The sequence below is a fragment of the Bombus bifarius genome, unplaced genomic scaffold (genome assembly GCF_011952205.1).
Source record: "Bombus bifarius isolate JDL3187 unplaced genomic scaffold, Bbif_JDL3187 scf7180000010252, whole genome shotgun sequence".
Taxonomy (NCBI): Eukaryota; Metazoa; Arthropoda; class Insecta; order Hymenoptera; family Apidae; genus Bombus; species Bombus bifarius.
The window spans coordinates 781,874-805,504 of NW_022885576.1; the positions used below are offsets into that span (position 1 = coordinate 781,874).

At 27.1% G+C, this 23,631-nt stretch overlaps 5 protein-coding genes across 6 annotated transcripts; 3 read left to right on the forward strand and 2 right to left on the reverse strand.

The window, feature by feature from the left end:
- Positions 1-50: 50 nt before the first annotated feature.
- On the reverse strand, positions 51-3,650 carry LOC117216242 (spindle pole body component 110-like). Its single transcript, XM_033462833.1, has 11 exons — positions 3,219-3,650; positions 3,002-3,154; positions 2,613-2,904; positions 2,489-2,541; positions 2,331-2,411; positions 1,994-2,263; positions 1,821-1,925; positions 1,178-1,246; positions 948-1,097; positions 670-873; positions 51-574 (listed from the first exon to the last, which is right to left on the reverse strand). Exons 1-11 carry the CDS (start codon positions 3,426-3,428, stop codon positions 137-139), a joined length of 2,025 nt encoding a protein of 674 aa, XP_033318724.1. The 5' UTR covers positions 3,429-3,650; the 3' UTR covers positions 51-136.
- On the reverse strand, positions 3,235-12,223 carry LOC117216238 (Fanconi anemia group D2 protein homolog). Of its 2 annotated transcripts, none has more exons than XM_033462826.1 (16): positions 11,983-12,223; positions 11,569-11,922; positions 11,139-11,412; positions 10,691-11,050; positions 10,249-10,609; positions 9,740-10,173; positions 9,001-9,092; positions 8,752-8,926; positions 8,430-8,687; positions 8,014-8,347; positions 7,570-7,885; positions 7,276-7,482; positions 6,836-7,133; positions 6,544-6,761; positions 6,232-6,440; positions 3,235-3,391 (listed from the first exon to the last, which is right to left on the reverse strand). In XM_033462826.1, the coding sequence occupies exons 1-16, from the start codon at positions 12,140-12,142 to the stop codon at positions 3,362-3,364; spliced, it is 4,080 nt and encodes a 1,359-aa protein (XP_033318717.1). In that variant the 5' UTR covers positions 12,143-12,223; the 3' UTR covers positions 3,235-3,361. The 2 variants fall into 2 exon arrangements, with proteins under 2 accessions (XP_033318717.1, XP_033318716.1); XM_033462825.1 differs by lacking the exon at positions 3,235-3,391 and adding an exon at positions 5,865-6,153.
- LOC117216241 (transport and Golgi organization 2 homolog) lies at positions 4,253-5,957 on the forward strand. Its single transcript, XM_033462832.1, has 4 exons — positions 4,253-4,616; positions 4,818-5,067; positions 5,275-5,493; positions 5,561-5,957. The coding sequence occupies exons 1-4, from the start codon at positions 4,475-4,477 to the stop codon at positions 5,772-5,774; spliced, it is 825 nt and encodes a 274-aa protein (XP_033318723.1). The 5' UTR covers positions 4,253-4,474; the 3' UTR covers positions 5,775-5,957.
- Positions 12,224-12,479: 256 nt separating the features above from the next.
- Positions 12,480-15,216, forward strand: LOC117216210 (vacuolar protein sorting-associated protein 33A). Its single transcript, XM_033462780.1, has 8 exons — positions 12,480-12,683; positions 12,904-13,100; positions 13,186-13,670; positions 13,792-13,912; positions 13,971-14,131; positions 14,221-14,766; positions 14,840-14,962; positions 15,059-15,216. The coding sequence occupies exons 1-8, from the start codon at positions 12,579-12,581 to the stop codon at positions 15,145-15,147; spliced, it is 1,827 nt and encodes a 608-aa protein (XP_033318671.1). The 5' UTR covers positions 12,480-12,578; the 3' UTR covers positions 15,148-15,216.
- A 776-nt stretch (positions 15,217-15,992) lies between these two features.
- On the forward strand, positions 15,993-22,093 carry LOC117216176 (serine/threonine-protein kinase Tao). Its single transcript, XM_033462718.1, has 12 exons — positions 15,993-16,336; positions 17,282-17,724; positions 17,826-18,174; positions 18,319-18,494; positions 18,627-18,789; positions 18,889-19,238; positions 19,316-19,561; positions 19,628-19,855; positions 19,975-20,214; positions 20,554-20,811; positions 21,047-21,303; positions 21,530-22,093. The coding sequence occupies exons 2-12, from the start codon at positions 17,419-17,421 to the stop codon at positions 21,648-21,650; spliced, it is 2,694 nt and encodes an 897-aa protein (XP_033318609.1). The 5' UTR covers positions 15,993-16,336; positions 17,282-17,418; the 3' UTR covers positions 21,651-22,093.
- Positions 22,094-23,631: the final 1,538 nt, after the last annotated feature.

Genomic DNA, 23,631 nt, shown 5'->3' on the forward strand with positions numbered 1-23,631 from the left:
TATAAATATATATATAATATTATTATGATATTATATAAATCATATAATATTGATTTCACGTATAATATAGAAAATGTGTGATGTGTGGCTCATATATATATAAGTATATAATGCACTATATATTATTATGTATGTTTTAAATAACAGCATTACTTGTATTTTTTGAATCCACTTCAGAGTCACAAGAGAGTTTTTCACAAATCATATATTTTAAATTTTGATCAAAGAAGGTTTCTAGTTTATCATTTTCTATATAATGCTTTAGATCTCCAATTTGTTGTAAGAGATTTTGACTTTCTATTTTATAACTTTGAAATCTTGCTATAATGATGTTTATATTATACAGTATATTATTTGCTTCTTCACCAATATCCAAGCTACATTTTGAACAATTACAAATTTCTTCACAAACGCCATTAAGCTCTTCCAAATTATTTAGGACATATTTTAACTTATTGAAAAAATCACTAATTTCTTGTTTCATAGAAACCAATTCCTCTTTATGTTGAGCAATTTTAATATCTTTATCCTGAATTTCAGTTTTTAAAACTTCTAACATATTCTTTGTCTCCATCTAACGTAATTGACATTATAATTATTCATAATCGTGTAAATGTATATAATTATGTGTGAATAAAGCGTTTAATAAATATAATAAAAATAGTGTACTTGTTCATTATATGAAATAGACAGTTCTTTGATCACTTTTAACAGTTGATTTAGCTTTTCTTCTTGATTTGTTAATATACAATTCTGTTCATAATTTTGTTTTTTAAGTTCGTCTCTTTCTTCTAAGACATTCTTTAATTGATCTAGTGTTATATTATATTTTTCTGCTTTTTCTACTAGTTGTTCCATTTCTTGTATCTTTTTCTGCAATACAGTAAGAATATATAATTTTTTATTTGAAAATTAATCCTTGATATTAGATATGTGTGATAACTAACTAAGAGTAACTCTTTTTCTAATCGTAATGTTGTTGTTTCTTTGACATACAACTGAAGTTTTTCAATTTCTTCAGAATATAAATAACAACTTTCACATTTCTCATTTAAATCTTGTTTGAGTTGTTCCATTAAATATTTATAACTATAGAGCTAGAAAAAGAAAAGGAGATAGAATTTTCAAAGTGGAATAATATAAAGATAATATATAAAATAATATATAAACATATTACCTTCTTTTTCAGATCCTCTACTTCGCAATTACGTTCATGATCCAATTTATATAATTTTTCATGTAACATCTGCATAATTATTATCAAGTATTATTACTGGCACTAGTGAAATGCGGATTGATGGAGAGGTGGAATATCTATTGGTAAGAGAGTGAAAGAAAGAAATGTAACCTTTGTGGGGACAATTACGGAAATTTAGAGCACATGAAAAAAGAGTGGAATTACAAAGTAGGTTTGGTATAGGAGAGATAGCCAACAAAAGAGGAAAAGATAGGGTTGTCAACTTGGTGAGGAAATTGGGAAAGAAAAAAAGAAAAGAGTGAAGAGATATGTAGGTAAAGATTTGTGCAATAGATAACAGAAAATAGACATATAATAATAATTAATAATTAAATAGATGATAGAAAGTAAATATGTGATAGTAAAATAAGAGTAAAATAAAATTGTGTGTCTGAGTGAGTGGATGTGTGTGTAAATGAATAAGTGAGAACACAAAGAAATAGAGAAAATAATTCTGAACCAAATTCCTTTTGACCAGGAGACTGAAAATGAACTACTACTATTATTAGGTATTAATAGACTTCAATTTTGTCATACGACATACTTTAGTATTATTCTACAAAATTGTATTTTATATACTTGCTTTGAGATTTCCTTGTTGAGTGTATATGCAACTTTCTTTTTCTTTTAGTAAAACTTCCAAATGTTTATTCATATCATGTAATTCTTCTAACTCAGCATCTCTTACCTAGAAATTAAATACGATTGTATAAATTATAATATAACTATATAAATTATTAAGTTAATATATCATACACAGAGTTCATTTTTCAAAACTATAATTTCAGAATCTTTCTGGATGATAATCCCTTTATGAACGCTATTATGTAGATCAAAATCAGATTCTGTTTCCATTTCAGTGTCAGACTCAGTTAGACTTTCAATATCTTGTGAACTATTACTGCAAGAAGCATCACATTCAAAACTTTGTTCCTTGTGATTATTTGTTTGTGAACTATTTTTGTCTAGATCTGCACTGTTATCTTCATTACTGAATTTTGATGTGAATGATGTTTGTGACATTGCCTAGACAGAATAATATTTATATAAAAATATATTGTTTAAATGACAAAAAGCACAATTATTTTCATACAGATATTGTTATAATTTTGTTTAGATATTTATCAACTTCATCGTCAATTTGTATTTCTATATCATGTGTTTCTGTGTTTACCTGTAAGTAAATATTACATTTATTTAAATAATTTTAATTATAGTACTAATAGATTGATTATGATATAATGATACTACTTGTACAGCTACATCAATATATTCTATCCAAGATGATGTCTCTTTATTGTAATCTACAAAATTAAGATACAAATGAGAATTTAGAATATAAAAAATTTTTAAATACCTTTTTGTATCATTTTACCTGCAGACGGAAGTGATCTTACAGTAGACCTACATGATGGTATTAAATTATAATTTTTCAAAGATGGATCAAACATAGTTAAAGAATAAGAATATAATTGATTATATTGGTTTGTTATAGCTGATACATTTCTTGTGTTAGATTGTGAATTTCTTTTACAAGGTGTATGGATTGATAACAAATTTGACTGAATTATAGGACCTGATTTACTGATATTGAAAAATGCACCTTTTAGAACTCCAGTTGTATAATTGTTTTTCTGTGGTAATTCTTTTATTTTTGAAATATTATCCTAAAAAATAATATGACATTATTAAGTTACTTTTAACTTTAATTTTAAGTTATTATATAGGAGACTAATATACAAAGTAAATTGTTTAAAAACTCACTAAATTTTGTAACTGTTCTTCTTGTTTAGTGGTAAGTTTAAGAGTTTTATATTTTTTAAGTTCTTTTTTAACTATCTGAAGTTCATTTTGTGCTTTCGGATTGAGTTGAATAATATTATCAATAATTACATTAAATGGTATTATTTTTCCCATCTGCAAGATACATAGTGAGAATGTTTTTCTTTGATATGAATATTTTGTTTAATTGAATACGTACTGATGAGTCATGTTCATTAAGTTCACGAAAGTAACGTGAATTTTCTAGAGAATTTGGACTCCATGCTCTGATATCTGAACAAGAATCATGTAATTTTAATCGACCTTCTAAACGTTTCTTCGGTAAAACATAGTCACCATACATCAAAGGTGTTCCTGAGTTATGTTTACTAGCTAAAAAAATTCGAGGTCCATGTTCTACATAAGACATATTTACTTTTTTTTCGCTCAAAAAATGAGTAACATTAATTATTATTACTGTTAACGGATCTGAATCTAAAATTCTTTTTAAAAATATAATATAATATAAAATAAATTGTATTATTTATTTGATTGTTTTTATTTATATACTATAGTAACTATTAAGAAACAAAATGCAAAGTAACATAAATGGTGATCAATAAAATCTATGTAGTTATATAATAAAATATTTTATTTAGAGTTACTGATAGGTAATATTAATATAACAAAGATTTGTCGGTTTTATCGATGTTATGAAATAGACATACAGGCTTTTGAAGTGCAGAAATTATTATTACATAGTATAATTTTTCTTCGAAATAAGCAAGTGGTTTCTGACTCGAAATAAGTAATCCGCTATCCCCTCTTCTTTATTTGAACTTGTCGACAGAATGAGAGATCGGTGAAGGAATAATAGGTTTGTGAAAGCGAGGAGCCATAAATTTTTGTGGTCTAATGAACAATGACAGCGTTTAGTAAAAGATGAATACAATATATATAATGCTTTCTCACTTTAGCATTAGCGATCCTGACGTCTTATATGTAATCGTCTTATATGTACGTCTTGGCTAATCACTTTCTGATTTGCCGCTATGTCAAGCCTCTCGCTCGTTTTCAAGAACAAAATCATTCAAGAACAAAATCAAGCAGAATAGCATATTTGACTCTTAATAAGCAATTAATCGGACCCGAGTGTGTTGTTTATTTAGAGGCAAAACTGTATATAAATATAATTAAAATTATGAGCATTATTTTACCTTTTTCATAATTTTACCTTTTATTTCAAAAAATTACATTTATAGATTGTAAAATGTAATTTCAATTTACATGCTTCATGTAAATGTATGTTGATGTCTTACTAGTTTATCTTCAGTTATCAATGAACAGAACGTTATCTTAATTTATGATTAAAAAGTGTTTAATCTTATCAATGACATACAATAAAAGAGGTATAAAACAAAAGTCTGTAATATAAGCAGATATTGCTCTGTAGTATTTAAGTAATTTGTTACAACTATGTGTATTTTATTTATTTATCGTAATCCTGATGCTGATTCTGAGTCATATCGATTGATTTTGGTCTCAAACCGAGATGAAGATTTTAAACGTCCAGCATCACCAGCACATTATTGGGAACACCATCCATTATGTTTAGGAGGTAAGTTAAAGCTATGTACATTTGAAATTAATTACATGCTAAATTTATATATATAGTAATGTACATTTGAAATTAATTACATGCTAAGTTTATACATATATATAGTAATATATATGTATATATTGTACAAAATGTTTATCTTAATATATTATTGAATAATTAATTCCAAATTAGAAATCATTATAATTTATATTTTATTAGGTACTGATATGGAGCCTGGAAAAGAAGGTGGGACTTGGCTAGCTATGTCATTAACAGGAAAAGCTGGTGTTGTTTTAAATTTATCTGATGAAGCAAGTTTAACTAATATACCAAAACAAGGACGAGGATTTTTAGTGCCTAATTTTGTTACATCAAATGATTCTGCAGTTTCATATTTAGACAAATTATATAAGAAGAATAATGAAAATCAAATATATAATCCTTTTATTTTGGTTTTAATAGATTTACAGTATGTGAATAAATTTATAATATTTTTATAATCAAAAAATCTTAATAATCAAAGTATAATATATATATATACTTAATATATAAAATATATTATATACTTAAAAAATATATATTTATATAAATTTATATATATATTTTAATAATATACATTTTCTTTAATTAATATATAAATTAATTAAAATTTTAATATATATTTTAATTCATTTAGGAATGCAGATGTTAAGTATCTGAGCAGTTCTCATAATTCAACAGGACCTAATTCAAGTCAAGACAATATCTTAGGTTTTGGTAATAGTGGTCTTGATATTCCATATAAAAAAGTTGAAGCAGGAAAAGAAATTTTCAAAAATATTGTTAAGGATATTAAGGTGTCAAGACAAATGACTCTGATTGAAGAACTTCTGAAATTTTTGAAATCAAAAGAAAGGTATGCATAATTTTTTAAACAATTATAGTTTATGTTGTTATTAACACATTATTCTTTTAATTTCCAGATATTTGCCAGATCCTGAATTGCAAAAACGTTGTTCAAAAAGATATAAGGAACTCAGCTCAATCTTTGTATCAACTGATGGATATTGTACACGAACTCATTCTATTTTGTTGGTTAATGGAAACAATGAACTAACATTCGTTGAAGAAACACTTATGCCAAATTTAACATGGAAACGTCAAATATTTAGTAACAAATTAATACGTAGAAATTGACAGTGATAATAAAAATAATTGTAAACGATATTTATATAGTTAATATTTTACTTAATTAATAATTATATTATTAGTTTATAACATTTGATATAATGTTAAATGTAAATACACAATTCTTTGGACGTGTATAAAAGTACATGTACAAAGTACACAAAGAAGTATTATAATATAAATTTGTTATTATAAAAATATGTTGTTTTATGCTATTTAGGTTTAGTAGAGTTATTTTTTTAAATCTTCTGTATAAAAAATATTATGACACATCATTTTCATCAACAAGGTCATCACTCGAATCGCTTTCTAATATATCTGACGATACGTTAGTTGTATCATCAGCTATGTTAGAATTTGGTACAGAGCTTTCTTCTGATGATAAATTCTAGAAATATCAGTAAGTATATAAAATACAATTAAAATATGATACATTAAAAGAGTATATATTTCAAAAAATACAAACCTGAGAAAAAATTTCTTGACCTTCTAAGTTTTTGTTAACAAGATTACCCATCCAAAAAGCAGTAGGGCTATTGTTAAGAACTAACATTCCCTTTACACTATATATTAATCTTTCTAATATAGATTTTGCTGCAGGAATATATTTTGATAATGTGAGATCTTTCTTTTCTGCACTATCACAACATATTGTATGTAAATATCGTGTGCCTCCTAAAACAAATTTTATGTATAATTTTTATTACTTTTTTACTATTAATATCTTTTTAGCTATTTGTTACTTTATTCTATTTATTGGATAATTTAAAATTTATACCTTGCATCATCTTCAATATTTTTGTTACTTCTTCTGTTTGATATTTTAAATTATGTTCTAGAACTGGCATTCCAAGGTTTAAAAAAGATTTCAATAATATAGGCATATATTTTAGGAATATCAATAAATTATTTTTTGTTGTTAATGTTTTACATATTTGAACTAACTTTTGCACGTTTTTCGCAACTTCATACCATACACCTATTCTTTTAGGATCTCTGATAAAAAACATGTAAACTTATAAAATATTCATTTCATGTAAAACAATTTTTATTAAGTACATGATACGTACCTATCAGCTATTTGCAACGCTGTTTTTATACCATTAATTAAACCATCGAACATTTTTTTAAATAAAAAATGAAAGCTACTTCTCGATATGGAAGGCATTCTACTTAGTCTATCCTGTGGCTTCTCCAATTCTGAAGTTTCATCTGGTAACCAATCCAAAATTGAAGTTACTGTTTGTAATGGTAGTGATTCATTATTAATCCAACTATTTAACAATTCAATTACAGTTGATTTATATTGAGTACTGGAATGATTGTCTTCCGGCCACTGAAGGCATAAAAATCCAAATGCCATTTTTGCTAAAAATGATAGCATCAATGGTTATTCTGAACACTATAAAGATTAAATATGTTTTAGATATAAAATTAATATTTAATAAGTTATGAATTGCATAATATGCAATATATATTATGCATACATATTATACATAATATTCCTCACCATACTTTTCTTTATTTTCCTTAGTATAAGATTCAGAATGTTTCATTAATGATTGACACATATTGATTAATGAAATTGATAATGATATTTGTGTAATAATATCGGATAAAGACTCAAAATATTTACAACATTCTGTAACAAGTTCTTTGCACGATCTTAATGTAATATTGCTTTCATCAACTTGACTTGCCAAAATTCGTAAACCCTCTAAACAAGTATGTACAAATTATTAAAATATGTTATAAATTACAATATGATTATTATGTATAAATATACTATATATAAATGTCATACCTCGTAATAATATATTATAAGTAACACTTTCAAATCCTTTCCAATTAAAAATTTTTGTTAGAAGACATAACAATAATCGGACAGCTTCTCTGCTTTGAGCTTCATTTTCTTCTCTCAAAACGTCTACAATATCTCGTAATTTTGCACAAATTTTTGGTAATAATTTAATTAAGTCCTTTATAAATTTCTCATTACTGTCATGCTCAAAGATTCCTAGGAGTTCTTTAACAATAAAACATACTTGTTTTATAGATATACTGCATCTCACAGATTGTGTTGCATCCATGTCCATTTTTATATCTAATAGATGTACTATCTACGAAATATTATGCTAATTATAAAAATAAGTATAAGACAAATGTAAATAATATTTAATGTATATAAACATAAATAAAAAAAGTGCTTTTTGCCAATACTAATTATTTAATATTAAAATATATATACCGATGCATCGAATTTTCTAAAATATGTTGGATTTTTAGAACATATTAAAGAACCCAATTCCCAGTCTTTAATTTCGTTTATACTAACAGATTTTTCTTTGAACTTCTTTTTCTCTTTTTTTCCTTTTCTTCCAACTTTTTTATCTATTCTTACAAATGGCGGTAGAGGAAACTGATGAAAATAACATGGAGGTGGTTGATATTTTGTGTCACACAAAGAGAACAATGTGCTCAATTCACTTTGTAAATCTATCAAATTGTCTAATCGTTGTAATACTTGCTTCTGTAACAAAGAATCTTTTTGTGTAATAAAACCACTAATCACTTCACGAAACCTACAAAAAAATAAAACTTTTGTAGTACCTTTATTTAAAATTAATACTATATTTCTATTTACTTATTTAATTTTTAACTTACCAATTAATGCAACATATTATTAAATCGATTACTGAATTTTCTGCTATATCAAAATCTTTTGGCATTAATATTGCACATCCTAAAAGAGAATCTATAGCATCTAGATTTTCATTTTCACTAAGTTTAATACAACAAGTTCTGAGAAGTTTGAAAGAAATTGGTACAATTGCGCCATATTTTTTGTCTTCAAAAGTTAAAATGCAATTTTCTGGCTCATCTTCAGCCTTATTCAATCCAAATTTAGGAATTAAATTTCCTCTAAATATACACAAGATTATAAGATAAATGAATATTATATTAAAGATTATAAAATATTATATACCTATAACTTGACTTATCAATCATATTTGTAATAACAAATTCTTCTTCAATATAATCTGTGAGTCTTTTTATAAATTTTGTATTAATATTTTGAGTTTGTAAAATGATACAAGTTAATTGATCATAAAACAGAGCTTGTGATCGTGAGCATTTCTTCACATTATTTAATACTGTCTCTATAAAATTAAAAAGTCTTAGTATCTTTATGACTTAGATGTAAATTTTAGTAATGGTAGTTCATGGTGCTTACCAAATAAATTATACGCTGCATCAGATTTCTCTGTCTTTTGCATTAAATGTTTTATTGCCATTACTGCTCCTAAAACACCTTTACATTTTGTGCTAAAATATAATCATTTAAAAATAAAATCAGTATCAGAAAATAATGTTTTTCTTCTCACTAAAAGCATTCTGGACATTACTTAGAATATTTTAGGAAAAGAATAACCAATTTGGAACTTACTGTCAAAGCAAAATTTTTGTAAATTATGTATTCATTGATTCTAGAGATATTAGAAGCCTTATTCAATATTTGATGAAAGAATTAGAAACAAGGAAATAAATACAAATTCATTATGTAATAATAATAACATACACCAGATTGGAGAAACAATTATTATAAAAGTAAAATGGGATACACTACGAGTCATTTGGAGAAAGTAGCAACAAATGCGGACTACATATTAAGATAAGATAGTTCAACCAAAGCCATAGGATTATATGCAGATAATCACAAAACTAAAATTTTGTAACTCATGATTCTGGGACTATGGTACCTATTTTATTTCTTTTTAAGATCATAAGATTAGTTATACAAAAGACATTGAAAGAATCTGCTTTAAACTCTAAAACTCTGAAATCATAAGATCAATCGAAATTTATTTCAAAATTAAGGAACTCGAAAAAGCGAGTTTTGGAATCGTACTTTGACAACAGATTTCAGAATTGGTAATTTTTTTCACGTTGTTTTTCGTGATGTTAATACATACAATGGTTTAAAATTAGATAGTTGCTTTTGCAGTAGTATGAATAAGTCATCACGTAGAGAATCAGCTATAACATTAGGGCTTGTACATAAATGTTGCAATAAGTCATTTAATGTACCAACTTCTTTTAAATTCAAGTTATCCATTTTCTCAAGTAAAATACGAAGATGATTGCAATGTGGCGTTAGACATTGTCTGTCTTCTTCTTTTTCCACCATTTTGCACAGAAACGCCAAACTATTTTTAACTGTTTGATTGCAATCACCCATAAGGAATATAATTCTTTCTAGAATCTCTCGTTGTTTGAACGCATCCTCTTTGTGACATTTAAATTGTAAACGCAACCAATCAATAGAAAAATCAATAAATACACGTTCATCTGTTTTTAATAAATTGCTAGATATTTGTAAAGCAATAGGTTGCAGTTCTTGCACAACCTATAAAAAAATATCTCAATTACATTAAAGTTTTAACAAAGACAATATCTTAACATTGTATTATGTTGTACGAACTTGTTTATAATCACTATATAATAAATTTAATAAGCTCGTTCTATAAAACCCAGATCGTATATGTTGTTTAAATATAGCTTCAATAATTTTTCTCTTCACTTCTGTTGTTAAAGATATAAGAAGCAAAAGAATGATATCTAATGGTTTTGGATCTTTAGTAATATCTTTTATAACTGTTATAGTTGCATTTACTATATTTTTTGAAAGAAGCATACTCATTTTTAATGTATTCACAATATTTAATTGACTTTGATAACACTCTTCAATGTTTTCTCCAACAAGAGGTTGTATATCAATATTGCGTAATACCTTTAATGTCTTTTCAAAAATTTCTGTATTTGTACAATCTTCTAAAACAAACCTGTAGAAGAATGAGAAAATAGATAAAAATTATACATGTAATTGTATTTCCATATTGTACTTTCTAACTAATAAAACATACTTTGTAATAGCTGATATTGCGTTTACTTTAACATTTGTTTTCAACAAATTTAATGTTTTTTCCTTGTATTCATCCAAATATTCTTTTCCAAGATTTAAGTTGCCCATACAATATAATATTAAATTTATTAATTCAGAATTATCTTCTAAAATTTTATTCAAAATTTCAGCAACAGCTTGATGTTGTTTGTCAGATACAATGTCAGGTAAAAGCATAATTAATTCACTCTGAAACCATAAAGGACATGATTCTAGAAGTTGTTCTAAATTGTTGACCAAAGCATCAGAATTAATTACAACATCCAAGAAGCGAAACTGTTGCAATAATGGAAGAGCCCAAGATACTGATTCAATGGAATCACTAAAAAAATATGTTTAAAAGAATTATAAAAATATATTCAAAAATTGTGGAAAACTATAAGAAACTATTATAACAATAGAAAACATACGCTATAAGTATAGCTTCATTGAGTTTAGACAAAAGACTGCTATATATTTCTGGATATAGTTCAGAAACTTGTAACAGAATCCTTATAAGAGAAGAACTATGTAACACATTTGACACTTCACCATCAATAAGTAATTCCATATCGCTTAAAGCATTTTTTAAATTTTCTTCATTTTCAAAATATTTTTCCATTAGGGTAATTAACTCATCTTTTTTATATTTTTTTGAATTTAGTAATTCTTTCATTTTCCTTTGCACCATTATGACATCTTTACCTATAGTAATTTAATGAATACAATGTATTTATATTATAACATTAATCGAATATACTTTTAAATATGCTATGTACTATACTATCAAATATACTTTAAAATTTATATACAACTAATATCCATCATATAATTGAAGCTCTAGGTAATTGATGTACTTACAAAGTACATGTGGAACAACTGGATTTATCTTAATGCCTGAGTCATGTAAAAACTCAAGAAATTTACACTTTGTAATAGAAATCGCATTAACACCTTTCTCTGTAATTATTAATAAATTTGATGAACTTCTGAGATGACTATTTTCACAATTATCTGATATAGTGTCAGAATCATCTCGTTTTTTCTTTAAAACTGTAGATTCTGCCAAAGGGAAACCTAAATCATCGTCACTGTCACAGTTTGACGAAGTAAGACTTGACAATTTGCGTTTACGTGATAATGATTCTCCATTTCCTACTTCTACCTTACGTGATTTACTTGAAAAAATATCCTCATCTGACAATTTGTTTTGACCTGTAAATATTTTATTTAATAATTTTCTTTAATTTCGAAATATTTCATCAATGAGCTTACTTTGAGTTGAGAAGACCTTTCCGGCTAATAACGTACTATTATTTCTTGGCAACTGTTCAATTAAAGATTTAGTTTGAGATATGTCACTTCTTGAAGATGTTGGACTTCCTATTAAATTTTTATGTAAGCCGCCTCTAAATTTTAATTTTCTTTTATCCATGATTAAGTGATTGTACTTTTGCGTACGATCATATGTAATATCTTTTCGCGCTAAGTATAAAGAGGTAGTATGAAAATTAAATGCGTATATGCACACTATCAAATTGAAAATAACTACATACTTTGAGTTTTCCTTATAAGAAATTTGATAATTAATAAACTACACTATTACAATGGAAATTGTTAAAATGTAAAAATATATAGAAATCAAAATATTATATTTTTATATAAAATATCTTTATATATTATTAAATGAGATATTCTAAAATAATAGTGGTAACACTGATAGCAAAATTTATAGTAAGATAAAGATACAAATTTACGAATGTATATACATACGTACATATAGAGAAGAGAGGAGAATAGTATTTAAGATACGAAAGTGACAGAAGGCGGTGTATGTTTAACAATTGTGTGCAAATTGTAGGATTAAAAATATGTCATCGGCACATTTATCGACAGGGCGTCTAAATGTGGGAATTATTCAAGTACAAGTCAGGAAACAGTTACTCTGTTTGCTTGAAAAGTGTGATGGCACAAAGGTATTATAATAAACTTTTCAATCTTTCACCATTTATCAGTATGTATTGCTATTGTTAGATAATATGTGTTGTTACTAGTTTAATGAATAAAGTTAACTTATTTTTATTCATAGTTTACCTTAAAGTACAATTAAAGTAAAATTAGTTATCGTATATGTTTTGTTTACATTATCAGTAAACATATTGTGTTAGAAATATTTTGACTTGTATTTTATAATAGGCAATTATATGGGATCAATCTCTTGAAGGACCAATTGGTCTTGTTGCAAAATATAATTTGCTTGAAGAACATGATGTTGTTAAAATGTATCCTTTATGTGGTGGAAGTTTGACAATACCACCAAATATTGTTAATATAATATTTATAACTAGACCTCAGTTAGGACTTATGGATTTAATTGCTGAAAATGTTCATGGGTATGTATAAAATAAGAAATATTTGTTTTAAATTTAATTTTCAATAAGATAATATTATGAAGCTTACATAATAACAAATTTGTAGAGAAGAGGGGAAAAGACCACGCAAAGAATTTCATTTGTTTTTTGTACCAAGAAAAAGTCTTCTTTGTCAAAAAAAGCTTCAGAATCGTGGTGTATTTGGTAGCTTCACATTAATAGAAGAATTTAAATGTGACTTATTTCCTTTTGATAATGATCTTCTTTCCATGGAGCTTAGTGGTTCATTTAAGGAGTTTCATTTAGAAAATGATCCCACTTGTTTGTATCAAGTTGCACAAGCTATTCAAGGTTTACAACGATTATATGGAAAAATTCCAAAAGTTACTGGAAGAGGACCTGCTGCTAGCAAAGTATGGGAATTATTAGAAAGATTAAATAGAGAAGAAGAGGATAATAAAACAACATCAGTTCAGTCATCTACTATAGAACATTTATTATTATTAGATCGCTCTGTAGATTTACTTTCACCTCTAGTTACGCAATTGACGTATGAGGGATTAATAGATGAAATTTTTGGGATAAAATATAGTTGAGTATTTTTTTACTTTCTTTTAAACTTTAGTTTAGTTTATCTTTTATAACAAAATATCTTATAAGTAATTTTATTATAATTTGTTATTTTTAGTTTATTAAAGTATTATAATTTCAGATACTGTACAGTTGCCAGCAAGAAGATTTCATGATTCTCAAGACTCTCCAACAACAATGACCCTTAATGAAAAAGAACAAATTATACTAAATTCTGGAGAGGAATTATTTGCAGAAATCAGGTGAGTATTTTTATATTTTGATATGATTTTATATTTTACAGAGCCTTTATAATTGTAGGGATAAAAATTTTAATGGAGTTGGACCTATCCTTAGTAAAAAAGCTAAAGTTATTTCATCACAGTTTGATGAGAGACATGGAGATAAAAGTGTGCAAGAAATTAAACAATTTATAGCACGATTACCACATATGTTAGCTACTAAGCAATCATTAGCAAAACGTAAGTTTTTTAAATTCTATTTAATAATATTAATTGTCATTAATTATAGTATAATTTATTTTGTATACTTATTTTTATTTCGTTGTTAGATACAACAATAGCTGAAATGATAAAAGAAGTAACAGATTCTAGTAATTTTTTAGAATCTTTGCAAGTAGAGCAAGAGTTGTTGAATTGTATTGACACAGATAAACCAAATACTTTTATAGAAGATATGATAATACAACAACAACCACTTTTAAAAGTTTTACGTCTTCTTTGTATACAATCCTTAACAAATTCTGGACTCAAGCCAAAGTTATTAGACTATTATAAGAGGGAAATAATACAAACATACGGATATCATAATTTACCAACCATATTAAACTTAGAAAAAGCCGGATTATTAAAACAACAACAATCTGCGCGTCAGTATGCAGTTTTACGAAAAGCACTACGACTTACTGTTGAAGATGAAAGTGAAATTACACCGAAGGATATTAGTTATGTTCATTCTATATATGCACCACTAAGTGTTCGATTGACAGAGCAGCTTGTACAATCAAATGGTTGGCAAGGTTTAAATGATGTAATGGGATTATTACCTGGCCCTACTATTAGTAGCCCACCATATAACATACTGTCATCTGGGAGAAGTAAGGAATATATGTAAAAAAAATATAATTTCAATTATATTGTAGGTGATATAGATATAAATTAAATTTTTAGGAAATTCTATTACTAGCGAAGACTTTAATTCAGAACCACCAAAATTAGTAATGGTTTTCTTTATTGGAGGATGTACATTTGCAGAAATTTCTGCGCTGAGATTTCTATCTCAGCAAGAAGATTGTAAGTAATACAATAAATCTATTATATTATTGAAACTTTACAATTGATTTTTTGTTTGTATGTATGATATATTTTGAGAAAAATGTCTATTTTCAGTAAACGTAGAATTTGTTGTCTGCACTACAAAACTAATAAATGGAAACACATTTTTAATGTCATTAATGGAAAACCTAGAAAGTACATAATCTAATAAAATTGAACGTTATTTTATGCGTACACATTGCTGACTACAAAATAATTATACATATTTTTTTAAAAATATGTGTAAATTCTTTTTTTCTAATAAGCATATTCATTAAAAGAGTAGAGTAATACATGTACAGATATGATAAAATTATTAATTTATACCTTCAGAAGTCTTTTATAAGCATTTCTTTGCAATATTCACATGTATCAAATTATATGTATAATTAAAAAAAATCACTTTTGTATCATATGTATAAGTTTGATATAATTGTATATAATATCAATATGTATATATATAAATAGCAGTAACTAACCTTGTATTACACATTAGACTAAGTTAAATTTTGATAGCATATGAAAGCCAAATTTTAAAAATGAAGCTTTTATAAGTTATTCTTAAAATTTTAAATATACATATATAAAATAAAATTATATACATATTTATGCAATAGTTATGATTATTTTGATAACAAATTGTATTCATATATGCGTATAAGTTATTTAAAATATGTATCAAAATCATATAAAATTTGTCAACAAATTTATAAAAGAAAAAGTATAAAAATAAATTCATTATAAAATTCTTATTAAATGTATTTTCTCATTTATCTAAAATTAACAAATACCAAAGCTAATTTTAATCGAACACTATTTTATATTTTATTACACACAATAAATTTTTAAAATTTAAATGACGTATCAAGTATTATCGTATATTTTGATCGTTTTCTATTTATTAACATTGTTTTATGTTATTAAGTCAAAAGCGTAAAATTGGTAAAGTAGTAGCTATTAGTTATCGGTAATGTTTTTTAGTTTAGTACTTGATCGACGTAGAGGCGCCACTGATCATCGTCGGAGAATTCGCCTGCTGTGTAGAGTACACCCAGGCTAGCCGAAAAGGCGTCAAAAAGTTAGCGAATTCTCGTGTGTCCGGCCGATAGTGGGTGCCGTATTGTTGCGTTGCCGCGGATTGTCGCGTCTCGCGCGTGTGTGCGTACGTGCGTGACACGTACGAGGCGTGTACTTTTCCGGGGTGCGGTGCGTTTGCACAACAAAAAATCGTGATCCTCAGATCTTAATATGCTCGAAGGATCGGCCAAGTTCAGGAAAAAGAGGTGCTCCGCCTGAAGAGAGTGCTCGGAGCTGCGCGCATGCTTCTGTGCCTGCTCCTTCGCCATTTTGGAGGTGAATATCACTTTTTTCCTTGTTGCCGGAGTTTTTGAGAAATTACAGTTGATACACCGGGATCTGACCACGATGTTGTACACCCGATCCAAACACGGCAAGCCTTTTTGGCTATACCGACGATATCCCTCTACTGTATTTGCGGGACCAATCTGACGCGATTGCTTCAAGTCAGAGACCCAACCCTCCTTACGCCCGCATTTCTACCTCCTGCAAATTTCACTCGACCGCCTTCTTTGCTTACCAACCCCAATTTTACTATTATTTTTATTCTCACCGTCAAAATACTTGCTCCTTAAGAGTTTCACCTACTATTGATAACATTCGATTCGATCTTCTCTGCAGATTTTCCGTTTAAAAACATATGATATTTATTCAAGTCAAATGAGTTTCCACGTATAGAATAGTGTGTTTCGTATTGAGGACCTCGTGATAAGTGTCAAGCTCATCTTAATTATAAATACGTTTTATAGCGAGGAAAGATTTTTAATTGTACTCCCTGTATATCCTACAAACTTGTGTATTTGTGTTTGTTGAATATTGTTTGTCATTGAACTTATTGAAAGACTTGCTGCTATTAATGTATTATAAAAAATTAAATTAGGAGAAATGTGAAATGAAGGTATGCAAATCACAGTGCATTATAATATACAAAGTTGTTATGTATTATACACATATTTGCTTAATTAAAAATAACTTAATTTATACGATATAAAGTTTATAGAAATATCAAGAATTAACTAAAAATTATGTCTATTTTTAGTGAAAAACATATTTACTTTATTCATTATACTTTGTATGTGAATCATATTTTAATATTAAATAAAATGAAAAATCATCTAAGTAAATTCAATTAATATATTCAAATTAGAAGTAGTATAATATTTAGTGTTTAGTTATTAATTATCAAAGTTAAAAATAATATAATTTGCTTCTTTTTCACAGATAGAATGTTAAATTTTGGAATGGATTGACAGAGGATTAAGTAATATTATAAAATTTAGCATAGAAGATTGAAAGACAAGAAGACATCTAAAGGTGTCTGAAATAGGCCTTGGTTATTTAATTATTAACATTTTACTATGCCAGCTGTTCCAAGGCCTGGTAGCCTTAAGGACCCAGAGATTGCTGAATTATTTGAAAAAAATGATCCGGAGAAAATATTTGAAGACTTACGTGAAATCGGGCATGGCAGTTTTGGGGCTGTTTATTATGCACGATGTTTGCTTACCAAAGAAATTGTTGCCATCAAGAAAATGTCATATGTGGGAAAACAAACTGTTGAGAAGTGGCAGGATATCTTGAAAGAAATTCGATTTCTTAGGCAACTTAACCATCCTAATACAATAGAGTATAAGGGCTGTTATCTCAGGGACCACACTGCCTGGGTATATATTTTCAAAATTATTTTAATAAGTCATATCTTAATAATATTGTGTTATAAGCATTCTTTTAATTGTCAGTGATGAATTTTATAAATTAATTATAGTTGGTAATGGAATATTGCCTTGGTTCTGCATCAGACATTATTGAAGTTCATAAGAGACCATTAAAAGAAGATGAAATAGCTGCAATTTGTGAAGGTGTACTACGTGGTTTGCATTATCTTCATTCTCTTGGAAGAATACATCGAGATGTCAAAGCTGGAAATATTTTACTTACCGAAAATGGTACAGTAAAATTGGCAGATTTTGGATCGGCAAGCATAAAGTGTCCAGCAAATAGCTTTGTAGGAACTCCTTATTGGATGGCACCAGAAGTGATATTAGCTATGGATGAAGGACAATATGATGGAAAAGTGGATGTATGGTCTTTGGGGATAACATGTATTGAATTAGGTATTAAAATGTTTATTTAGTTATATATTTTTACTCTGTTAAAAAATTCACATAATATAATAAATATTTTAAATGATTTGTTTTTTTATATGTTTCTAAAGTAATTTATTTATTGGATTATGTGAATATTTATTATAATTTCAGCGGAGCGAAAACCACCTTATTTTAATATGAATGCTATGAGTGCTCTGTATCACATTGCTCAGAATGACACACCAACTTTAAATTCTCCAGACTGGTCAGATGTTTTTCGTCACTTCGTTGAAGTGTGTCTAACTAAAAGTCCAACTGAAAGGCCAGCCTCTGGTAAACTGTTATCAGTGAGTCTTCTACAGAAATCTTCATTTTATCTTTAGTATATAGATTTTTTGCTGCTTTACTGTTCAATTTTCGTATAAACAGATATACTATAGTTTAGTTAGTTGTTTTCTTATAGGCTTTCAATTTTACAGCATCAATTTGTCACCAGAACGCGTTCTCCACAAGTTTTAATAGACTTAATTCAGAGAACGAAAGCTGCTGTTAGAGAATTGGATAATTTGAATTATCGGAAAATGAAGAAGATCTTAATGATCGATGCTTGTGAAACTGAAAGTACAGTTGGTGATGCTGATGGTATGTTAAGTTTTCAGTTGAAATTTGATTTGAGATCATAGTATTTGTTTATATCCTTTTTTAGATTTTTATATTTATATTTTTACTTGTATCTTATAGATACTCCAGATGAACAAACAGGTGGTGATAGTAGCAAGAGCAATTCAATTACCTCAGAGCATTCAATTCATTCAATGGGTGTTTCTGCCAGTTCTCAAAGTTCCTCCACCAATAGCTTGCCACTGCCAAATGCTGACGCAAACGATTATTCCACGGGATCTGTACGAAATAGACATAAAATATCAGCAGGTGGTGTCACTGCCAATCTTCTTGAACATGGTGCCAATAATTTTGCAACAATTAGGACGACATCAATTGTAACTAAACAACAAAAAGAACATATGCAAGAGGAAATGCATGAACAAATGAGTGGATATAAACGAATGAGGCGGGAACATCAAGGTGCTTTGGTAAGTGCATAATTTAATATCTAAACATTATGTAATTTTTATTGAACAATATATCTCATTTATAATTATTTAAAAAGGTAAAATTAGAAGAACGTTGTAAAATGGAAATGGAATCCCATAAACAATTATTAGATAAAGAATATGAAACTCTTTTACAACAGTTTAGTAAAGAATTGGAAAAACTTCAATTAAGGCATTTGCAAGAATTAGAACGTAAGCTTAAACAAAACCAAAATGCTGAGAAAAAACTGCACAAAGAGATAACAAGTAGACAGGAAGCAGATCGGAAAGCATTAGAAGCACAGCAAAAGAAAGACTATAAGGTAATTCAAAAAAGCTTTATATTTTTCGATAATATTTTATAATTAATGATATTTCGTTTTTTTAAGGTTTACAAAGAAAGATGGAAAAAAGAATTATCTCAGGATGAAGTTACACCGAAGCGACAACGAGATGCTACACTTCAGAGTCACAAAGATAATTTACGACAAATGGAAGCGCAAGAAGAGCAACGCCTTGCAAGAGGGCAAAGAGAATACCTTGACCTCGAAATTCGTAAATTCCGTAGAAAAAAGCTACTTGTTTTTCATAGTTTGGAACAAGAGCTACTTCGAGAAGTTAGTACAGTATTTTATTTTATATAGATAATTCTTTCGTTTTACTTTGTTATCAACATTTTGTTATATTTGAATACATTTTTTAAAATATATGTTATAAATATATTTGTATCATGCAGGAATTAAATAAGAGACAACAACAATTAGAACAAGCACATAATATGTTATTACGACATCATGAAAAAACACAAGAACTTGAATACAGGCAACAAAGGGCAGTTCATACTCTTAGAGAAGATCAAGTTCATCGACAACATGCTACAGAACTTTCTAATCAACAAGATTACATGCAAAGAGCAGAACGTGATTTGCGTAAAAAGCATGCATTGGAGCTCAAACAGCAACCTAAGAGTCTCAAAGTAAGTAACATGTTTTAATTTTTCAAAACGATAGTATTATTATTATTTATTTATTTTTCGACTTCACAGCTCAGAAAAAGGACTTGGCTTATATATACTTAACTCCCATTTACTCCCATACAACCCTTACAACATCCAAAGACCCACACTCATCCACTCTTCAATCCTAAACACATATATCCCCTCGTATATCTAATACTATAAATTAAACATATATTTCAACATCATAACATATAAACACTTCATTTAAACAATAAAATCCGATATCGGGAAAAATAATAAAAGTTTAGATCTTATATAGATAAATTAAAGTTTTTTTATACTTTATTATCATTTTAGCAAAAAGAAATGCAAATTCGAAAACAATTTAGGGAAACATGTAAAATACAAACGCGACAATATAAGGCATTAAAAGCTCAAATATTACAAACAACAGCTAAAGAAGAGCAAAAGGCTGTTATCAAAAAATTAAAAGAAGAACAAAGAAGGAAGTTAGCTTTATTGGGTGATCAGTATGAACAAAGTATTGCTGAAATGCTCCAGAAACAAAGTATACGTTTAGATGAATCACAAGAAGTTGAATGCCATAACCTCAAGGTAAAATGTTGCATTTATTTAAAAACTGATAAAATTACAGGATTTTTAAAATCGTTCTTTCGTGAACTTAACATTCTTCAATGAGTTTGTAAAAATATGATTTTGTTCAAATATACAAAAAAAGTTCATATTATAATTTTAAAACTTGGTTTTGATAATGCTTGAAACAAACATCCTACAAGTATTAGAACCACAGCAATGTAAATGTAATAATTATTTCTCATATGTTTTATAGGAAAGGTTAAATTATGAATTAGAAATTCTAATGGCATATCAATCTAAGAATAAAATGCAAGCTGAAGCTCAAAGAAACAGAGAACGTCGTGAATTAGAAGATCGAGTATCAGTTAGACGAGCTTTGCTTGAACAGAAAATGGAGCTTGAAACTCAGGAATTCCTTCGTGAACGTAGTGAGCGGATACGTTTATTACATGAAAGACAAGAACGTGAATTACAACAATTTGATGAGGAAAGTGCAAGAATAGGATTCAGGTATGTAATTTGTGATTCATAGTTTTTAGTTCGAACAAATTTCGTAAATATTAACGAGAGAAGAAGATGTTTCAACTGTTCTATAGTTCTATACTTCTATTTTTAATTCATATTTGTGCTAAGCTAATCATTCATTACCATTTCATAAAATAGAAAGATAAATTTAAGAATTTTAGAAAGAAATATTGTAGATGTATCTATATACATTTTTTTCAAATTATTGCAGTGCTCTGGCGATAGCTGAGGCATCAAAAGAATCTTACCCAGACGATGAAAGCCTTAGTGGCTCAATGTTAAGTCTGGCTCACAGTAATAGTTCTACATCCTTCCCCCCTAATAGTCTTTAATTTTAATCATAATCAATTAATAGAATATGTATGTATGTACGTTTGCCTGTAGTGAATGCATAACGAGTCTATCGACGTTTAATTCAATGATTTACATACATAGCAAAAGTTGGCTCGTTATATGCATTGACCCAAACCTAAAAGGTTTGTTAGGGTTGGGAATGTGTATTGGACTGAAATTAATGTAACAGCATATTTTTTAATTATCAAAATATGTCAATGTGATCTATCTGGAAAGAGAGCTTCATATTGAAGAAGAACTTAGATGCTTTTTGCAACGTTGTAATATTTATTAACCATATCCAAATATCTTGTGAACTAAATAGGATTAAAAAGGAAAACTCTTTTAAGTATCAGTCTCATCTACTATACTGAAAAGTAAATCTTAATGTTCTTGGGCTTGAAGTAAGCCAGCTATTATAGCATACAGAAAATTTTATATGCGACTACAGAAAATGTTTAGAGACATTTATTTATCAATATCTTGCAATTATAATAAAAAAAGAAAAAACAGTATAATCATAATGCTCGAATTATTATACATTTGATTTTGACTAATTGAAGATTTGAAATAAGCACAACACAGGAATAATATTTTCGGTAAGATTTTAACTTATCGAAGGTCTAGTATTAAATAATCTTACTGACAATTGCATGTGTTGATTTTCGAAAACCTTATTTCAAACTTTCAGTGACACTTAGTCTGATTTAACAAAAACTGAGTGAGTCGATTTATTTATTTAATTGCATTCTTAATGTAATTAAGATATTTACAAAGTGACAGACTAATGAAAAAATTTAGTTACAGTATCTTATGTTGTAGTTATAATAATGCATTCATAATAGATAATATTTGTTATTTCAATGAGAAATCAATTTCTAAAATTGAAAGACATTTTTTTACTATTTTATACAATTTGTTTTACATTACTAAGAAAGAATGTCAATATCAAAAATTAAATTGATAATAAAATTATTGTTGAATTACCAAAATATGACAGTGTCCACTTCAAATTCCTTTCAACATTAAAATATATTTTTTTGATTTTAATTTGATATTATTCCATATGCAGCCTTGATGCAAGTCTCTGTAAATTATTTACATAATTACGTTAATTTTTGTAATTGAATACATGATACATATTTTTTAAAACACCATATTATTCTATATTTGACATAAAAAATAAGAAACTTTATACAGTGGGAAATACCTAAATAATTCACTTAAGTAATAAGGTTAGCATTTTAAAAATAAAAGACAATGTCTTAGATAAAAAATGTTTGATGTCATGTTTAGATATTTTATAATTATAATATTCTTAATCACATATTTTAAGATTATAATAATACTACTGTATTACTATATAATTTTGTATTATATTTTCAAATTTCTTATAAAATTCTAATGATTAACATGGAAGTAGCGTTGTATCTTATAATGTATTGAGATTAATTCCTAAATTTTTATAATTTTTCTTCAATAATTTAAATGTACAATAGAGTATTTTATCTATAATTTTTTATTATAATAAGAAATAACAAATTATAAAAAGTGCTAAAAATAATTAATTGTAATTTAGTATGTTTAAATATAATATCAAATATTTCCTGTTTTCAACAATTGTTTTTATTTCCAAAGAAGTAGAAAATAACTTAAGTGGTGTTTTTTAAGTACCCATGTATATAGTGCTATATTTTCAAAGTTTTGGCATTTAATATAAATAATATGCTGAAAGTAAATATTGTTTTTAGCAACAAATTCCTCCTATTTTATTTGGCAAAAATGGAAACATATATGCGATATTAAATAAAATATAATGTAATGTAAACAATATTATTTTTAGCATATGATTCAATTCAACTTATGCATTTCCTCAAGATGATACTTACCAATGAAGCAAATATCATTATTATTAATATATTATCATTATAAATAATACATTAAGATTGATATAAAAATTCTACTTTATTGTTACACCTA